At 37.6% G+C, this 7806-nt stretch overlaps 1 protein-coding gene across 6 annotated transcripts in view; it reads left to right on the forward strand.

Annotated features, from left to right (window-relative positions):
* Positions 1-5585, forward strand: part of samtor (S-adenosylmethionine sensor upstream of mTORC1) — a 181564-nt gene extending 175979 nt beyond the window's left edge. For 3 of the 6 annotated variants that reach the window (XM_070900373.1, XM_070900377.1, XM_070900376.1), the window contains one exon: positions 8-5585. In XM_070900373.1, the coding sequence (XP_070756474.1) occupies positions 8-637 (630 nt within the window). In that variant the 3' untranslated portion in view covers positions 638-5585. The remainder of the gene's footprint in view (positions 1-7) is intronic. The other 3 variants (XR_011596754.1, XM_070900374.1, XM_070900375.1) reach the window with 3 other exon arrangements.
* The last annotated feature ends 2221 nt before the right edge of the window (positions 5586-7806 follow it).

Here is a 7806-nt window from a genome sequence, read left to right on the forward strand (position 1 = left end):
TTTGCAGAGTGTATACAAGTGTGATTTCCTCAACCTTCAGTTGCAGCAGCCCCTCCAGCTTGCTCAAGATACAATAGATGCCTTTCTCAAACAGCTAAAAAATCCCATTGACTCCCTTCCAGGAGAGCTGTTCCATGTTGTTGTTTTTTCTCTTCTGCTGTCTTACTTTCCTGCCCCTTACCAACGCTGGATCTGCTGTAAGAAAGCCCATGAACTTCTTGCACTCCATGGTTTGCTCCTTATAATCACACCTGATTCCTCTCACCAAAACCGTCATGCCTATATGATTAAGAGTTGGAAAACTGCCATTGAATCTCTGGGATTCAAAAGGTACAAATATGTGAAGTTCTCCCATATGCATCTCTTAGCTTTTCGGAAAATTTCTCTGCAGACGACAAGTGACCTGGTCAGCAGAAATTACCCAGAGATGCTGTTTATTCCACAGGATTTCAATAACGTGGACGAAGAGGAATACTCAGACACCAGTTGCCAAGATAGATCAGAAATGGAAGATGACCAGATAGCTTACAGTTTTATGGAGCTACCTGACGCCCCATATGACTCGGACTCTGGAGAAAGCCAGGCAAGCTCTATTCCATTCCATGAGATGGAAGATCCAGTTTTGTTTTTAAGCTAACCTAGGACTTGTAGTTAATTTGCTACAAGAGCTGCTGTGTTGCCAAAATAATTCTGCTGCATTATATAACTCTCGTATTGTATACAGAACATGCAGTACAGTTTGCACATAGAAAATGTGAAGAGTTTACAAAGTGGGCTACTCTTTTTCTACATCTGTGTTAGAAAAATGAAAGTGTTCAAGGGGTATATAAACAAAACAAGCACCTGGTAATGTCCTTAAGGAAGCAACAACATCCGTGTAAAACACCGAAAAAAGCTGACTTCTTAAATGATATGGTAACTTAATGTCTGATACAATGGTATCTTTTTGTCAGCTTTGTGAATTGAAAGTCAACCTAGCGATCTTAATGTGTTTCGATCTCTTACAAGTGGCAATGCCATTACTACATTCACAACTGCAGCAGAAACAACAAAATTATAACTATAGCAATTAGGTTGATAGAACTTAAAACTAGGGGAAAAAACTGCCAAAGTAAAAAGATATTTATCGTACTTACAATTCCAATCTTAATGGGTTGCTTTTGTGCTGTATCATTCTATGATTCTAAGTTTTACTTGAAGGATCACATTGTTGAACTCCTATTCAGCTAATATTACCAACTTGCTTGCTACCAAGGACATTAATTATATGGGATACCAATTGGGGAACAATTGTTTACCCCTAATTTTGTCGCTTTGGCAAGTTTGGAAGGAAAAGGCAAGAAAAACTTATTTTAAGAAGTTAAACTTCTGCTGGCTGCCTATAGTTGGGCTATAATTCACACTACTTCTGTGTGAATTGTGCAGTTAGTCTCACAAAATTCAATGTTAAATTTTCTTGACAAACAATTTGCTCTGTTCAGTTTTTGAACAAACTGGCATTGGTCTTGTTGAAAGGCGTATGCCATCTTGTCCGTGCGACCTTTGGCTGATGACCTTGCAAGAAAAGAAAATCACTGTAGCGAGGTCTATGGTCAGCATCTGTTGGAAAGTTGTGATAAGTAAATTGAGGAACAAAACAAGAGGAGCCTCTTTGTATAATTATGTGCCACAAAAGAGGACAGTTACCTGAAATTTGTGTCTATTGTATTGTATACATCAGTGAGTAGTCAATAGATTTTTCTTAGTGTTATTTTCTAGCACGTTAAATAGGGACAGTGGAACGCATGCACATTATCCAGTTATTAGCAGATGGTACTTGTCTGAAAAAAATCCTGATTGGATTACGCATTTTTTTGTTTTGTACAATATAAGTTAGCAGATGCCAGCAAAACATATAGTACATAATGGCTTATTTTTAATGGTCATTACAATTGTGCTAAAAATGGATTACATTCAAATTAACAAACTTATTGATGTAATGTTAACTTTTTCTACTAAACACAATTTGTTTCAAAGTACCAGCACTGTCACTTGAGGAAAATTTATCTTAGAACAATATGACACATGGAAGCCTCCAATCCCCTACATTTGTTTTACATATCAGCTATTTTGGCCCAGTGGATACACCTTCCCAAATGATAATTACCTGCTTCAAGGTAGTTTGTTTGCCTTTCTTATATAAATGACTGCATAGAAGGATGCCATTTGACCCATAGAGCCTGTGTTGGTGCTGCCTTTTCAACTGGAGGTATCTACTCTAACCTATTTCCCCAGCCCTTTCCCTGTATCCTTCTACATTCTTCATTTTCAAATAATTAACCTGTTCCCTTTAAAGGATGATGTAGTCTATCACAACAACCATGCTCTAATGATTCTCTGCATGCAAAAAAGTTGTTCTAAGTTTCCCCCTTCATTCTTCGAGTGGGAATCTGTCGCCTTGATACCAATTTTTGACAGTCTCCCATCAGCAATATTGTAGTATTTCTCCAATTAACATTTTGGTCCTGCAAACAACCAGAGCTCTTACCTGCTCAGTACATCAGTGAGAATTGTGATTAAAAACCACCTACACAGAGTACAAATTAAAAAGTGCTAATAACTTCTTAAAATGATGAACAGCAGCTTGAATGTCATTATTTCAGTCCAATTTCTAATCCATAAATCCACACCAATGCTTGTCCTATGCCTTCCTTGAGTAGATGTTCCAAGGTCACACATTTGAATAAATGCAATAAACTGCTGGTGGTGGTTAAATAGATTAGCATGAAGAGATCACACGATTGTCCAAAAGGCTGTGAAATTATTACGGATCCCTGGAATTTTTAGTTTGGTATCCTACCTGTGGCATACAAAATCGAATAGCATTCAACGGGCAAACACACATTGCTGGTAGGATTAATGAAAAGGGTTTCCCACAGTTGTATAGGACTTAATTTCCCACATTACAACCGTGACTACACTTCAAAATGTACTTAATTGGCTGTAAAGCGCTTTGAGACGTCCGGTGATCGTGAAAGGTGCTATATAAATGTAAGTGTTTTTAATCAAACTACTATATTTGGATTCCTGGTACTTGTAGTTATAACTAGCTTAAGTTCTTGGCCCTTAATTCTTGAATGGCTCGTGCACTTAGAAAATGCATCCTTGGGCTAGATTTTTGGCTTTCGGGGTTTTTCGTCAACCGGTAGCGATACGTGAAACTTTCTGTTTTCGCTGCGCTGCTGTTTTTAGCCCGAATTTTCAGCCTTTACGTCTCGGTAAGAGGGACTTTGCACAAGCATTCGCGGCACAAAAACGCGAGTTTTGCCAAATTTAGTCCGGGACCGGGAGTGCTGCAAGAGAGGCCTTGGAAGAGGGGGGGAAATTCCAAAAATATTTACAAGACCCTTATCTATTGAATCACTGGGGGGGGGGGAAAGTAAAAAATAAAAACTTTAACTTAACTTTTTGCAGGTTTTCATACTTACTGCTGCTGGCAGGGCTGCACCGACAGGTTTCTCTCTGCTAATTCACTTAGAATTATATAGTATATTTTTCATTTTGATTCATTTCCCAAAGTGTCAAGCTACTGGTCTCAACAATTCTGAACCATTTTAATAACAGTAATTATAACAAATGGTTTGTATTTCATTTGCTGTTTTTCTTCATGAAGATTTTACTGCCTGTATAGGCAACTAAACAAGTCCCAAAACCCACTCCTTCCAGCTTGACATATGAAGTAATTAAAATCCTGTAGTACACAAATAATGTAAAGATAATTCAATAAATATGCTTTAATTGTTCATGCTCAGTTTCAATTCCTATTTTAATTCATCAGTCATTTATGTTTTTCATAAATGACCAAAGCAGGCAATTGAGAACAGATTGAACAGGATGATGTGTTTACTTTTTCAGACATTTGATTCGATGGCAAAAATTAGAGTGATGCAATGACTCAGCATAGCACAGATTAAAATGGACTCACGCATTCATATGGAGTGTTGGTAATTGCAGGCAACAAGTACGTGGGTAAATATAAGGATTGGTCTTATTAAAAATACAAAAATATGAAGGTTTTTTGTAAACATATAATTTTAAGTTTAAAAAAACACTAAACAAATAGTTAATAAAGAAAAATGTGTGTTGGCTAAATGTAGGTTTGATGTTTTTAGATTGTAAACTAAAACAGCCTTTTTAATTCACATTTTTCACAGAAAGCACAATTCTGCATAACATTTTATAGCATAGATGTACAACAAAGATAAAAATGTTATTGAAATGTAAAAGGATATTACTTGCTCGGTATTTCAAAAAATATGACAAGTTATCCTGTTCACCAGCCAAAGGTTAGCAGGTAAAATGGCATTTTGGAAATGCCACTGTGTGGAATTGTGTCTCAATGTTGCATTTTGTGAAAAGTTTACCTCATAATGAGGTTTTGCACTTGAACCTTGTGACCTGGGTTATAACTATTTTGCTTTTAAGTGAATTTCAGCTGATACTCCATCTGCTCTGATTTAGGCTTTAATCGTTTGCATTTGTTTTTGTTCTGATTACTTTCTACTACACTAGAATTACAACTTTGCACTCCTGTGAAGTGTTCAGCAGCCTTTTTTTGCCATTTTGATTTATATTATTGTTCTACTTTATTAAACTGTTCATTTTGTGAATATTGACCACTGTAGGTGCCAAAGATTGAAATGGCATTTTGTTTGCTTGGGTTTCCATTATAGTGTGGTTAGCTAGGAACTCACCAACTTGAAAAGCTTCGAAGCTTCAACATCCATTAACACCTTGTCGGCTAAGACAGACTCAAACCTTTTTTGATTTTAAAAACAATGATCTGATAGTTTTTTTTTCAAAGAAATCTACATTTTCAGAAACTAATTCCAAGTAACCAATTTTCCATTGTTCTTGGATGTTCTATCACAGCAACAGTTAAATTGAATTGGAATCTGTTAAATTTTCATTTTATATATTGACAGAACAACTTGCTGGTTAACAAGTGGTGGAAATAGTCTTCAACTAAAATGTTTTATCAATTATAACATTTTTAGTTATCCACCTTATAATAGTGTTGGAGTATGACTATAATATTGAATCTGTGATTTCCAAAAAGTTAGCAAGTTAAAATTGCACAAATGACTTTGCTACCTAACATTAGCTAATGTATACCATAAAAATAGTTACACAAAGAACATAACTTGCAATTTAACACCAACCATGGAAACCCTATTTGTTAGCATTAGTGCCTGAGTATTGATGTGCTGGTTGGTACTAAAATGTTTCAAAAACTTTAAACTTGTTTACTGAGTTTGTCATTACTATAAGCATTTACATGATCTGTATATGTTGGATAACATGATGGGAAATTTGACTGATGCCTAATGGTACCTTTCTTGGTTATTGTATCGGTATCAGTTATACTAAAATGAATGTGACTTTTTCTACTGTATGTAAACTTCATTTTTCATACTGAAAGTGCTTAAGTATACTCGTTGACAATAGTCACTTAAAATGGTAAAACCGCATTGTGACATATCCACAATTTTCTGAGTGTCAGCTGTGTAGTTGCTAGGGCAATAAACTGAAATTTACAAGGTAAATCATTGTGATTGATACATTTTTCTGACTGAAATGTAAAGCTTCTATTTAATATTTGCAAACTAGATATACAAACTATATTTACCTATCCTTTCTGAGGAGCTAAGGTTAGTCTGATGAATTGATGTTTTTGTCTTTGAAAACATGAGTTCAAAATATGCAGTCTTTCCTGACAGCTGTTGTGATTGATGACTGAATTTTCATTTTTCACTTCTGTTATGTCTTGAGTGAATGTGATGAATCTGTATCACAAATCAGTTCTAATCTGTCAGTCTTAGTTTGGGAGGCTTGGTTCAGATTTGCAGAAAATCGGAATCACTATTCAATTAGAAAGCTCTCCAAGATTATGATTGAAGTTGCAGTCCTGAAACACGCAGCATTTCTTTACCAATACTGACCTAGAAACACTTTCCTATAGTATTATTTGGTGGGTGTGCCTTCTGTTGCCTAGGCCCCATTCTCTGGAACTCCCTGCCAAAACCTCTTTGCCTCTCTTACCTCCAACAAGACATGATTCTCCTTAAAACATACCTCATTGACCAAGCTTTAGGTCACCTGTGCTAATTTCAACTTATGCAGCTCGGTGTCAAATTTTTATCGCACAATACTCCTGTGAAGTGCCTTGGGACATTAAAGGCGCTATATAAATGTAAGTTGTTATAGTCTTCATTTATTTAAAATATTCCTGTGTTCTCGAACTTAAAGAAAGATTTGCATTTATATAGTGCTATTCTCGACCTCTGAATGTCCCAAAGCGCTTTATAGACAATTAAGTACTTTTGACATAGTCTCTGTTGTAATGTAGGAAACGAGGCAGCCAATTTTCACACAGCAAAGTTCCACAAGTAATGTGATAATGACTACATCATCGATTTTAGTGATATTGGTTGAGCGATAAATATTGTCCAGGACACCGGGGAAAACCCCTGCACTTCTTTGAAATACTTATATAGGTGGGTAAAACTAAGGATTGCAATTGCTTGAATGCCAGGTAAAATTAAATTAGCAATTTCAACAATGGTGTCTCTTTTTTCAACTTAATTAATTCAATTTGATTTCATTTTTTTAAGTTTTAAAAAAGCTGTTGACCAGAAATAGTAATAGCAATAATACCTGTGGTTTATGTAGAGCTTTTGAACAGGCCACTGAATAATGTGCATGGCAAAGCCAAAAACTATGATCAATTAAACAACTATCGGGAGGAAGAGGCTCCATGAATATCCCCATCCTCTATGATGGCGGAGCCCAGCATGTGAATGCAAAAGACAAGGCTGAAGCATTTGCAAACATCTTCAGCCAGAAGAGCCGAGTGGATGAACTATATCGGCCTTCTGAGGTCCCCACCATCACAGAAGCCAGTCTTCAGCCAATTCGATTCACTCCACGTGATAATCAAGAAACGACTGAATGTACTGGATACAGCAAAGGCTATGGGGCCAGCTGTTGTGCTGAAGACTTGCTCTTCAGAACTAGCCGGGCCTCTAGCCAAGCTGTTGCAGTACAGCTACAACACTGGCATCTATCTGACAATGGTGCAAAACTGCCCAGGTATGTCCACAAAAAGCAGGACAAATCCAATCTGGCCAATTACTGTCCTATCAGTCTACTGTTTAATCATCAGCAAAGTGATGGAAGGTGTCGTCGACAGTGCTATCAAGCAGCACCTACTCACCAATAACCTGCTCACTGATTCCATGTTTGGGTTCTGCCAGGACCACTCTGCTCCAGACCTCATGGACAAAAGAGCTGAATTCTAGAAGTGAGGTGAGAGTGACTGCATTTGACCAAGTGTGGCATCAAGCAGCCCTGAAGTCAGTGGGAATCGGGCTAAACTCTCCACTGGCTGGAGTTATACCTTGCACAAAGGAAGATGGTCGTGGTGGTTGGAGGTCAATCATCACAGCCCCAGGACATCGCTGCAGGAGTTCCTCAGGGCAGCGTCCTAGGCCCAACCATCTTCAGCTGCTTCATCAGTGGCCTTCCCTCCACCATAAGGTCAGAAGTGGGGATGTTTGCTGATGACTGCAGTGTTCAGTGCCATTCGCAACTCCTCAGATAATGGATCAGTCCATACCCGTATGCAGCAAGACATTTTGGATGACATTCAGGCTTAGGCTGATAAGTGGCAAGTAACATTTGCGCCACACAAGTGCCAGGCAATGACAATCTGCAACAAGCGTGAGTCTAACATTCAGTGGCATTACCATCGCCGAATCCCCTACC

The sequence above is a fragment of the Pristiophorus japonicus genome, chromosome 15, assembly GCF_044704955.1.
Source record: "Pristiophorus japonicus isolate sPriJap1 chromosome 15, sPriJap1.hap1, whole genome shotgun sequence".
NCBI lineage: Eukaryota > Metazoa > Chordata > Chondrichthyes > Pristiophoridae > Pristiophorus > Pristiophorus japonicus.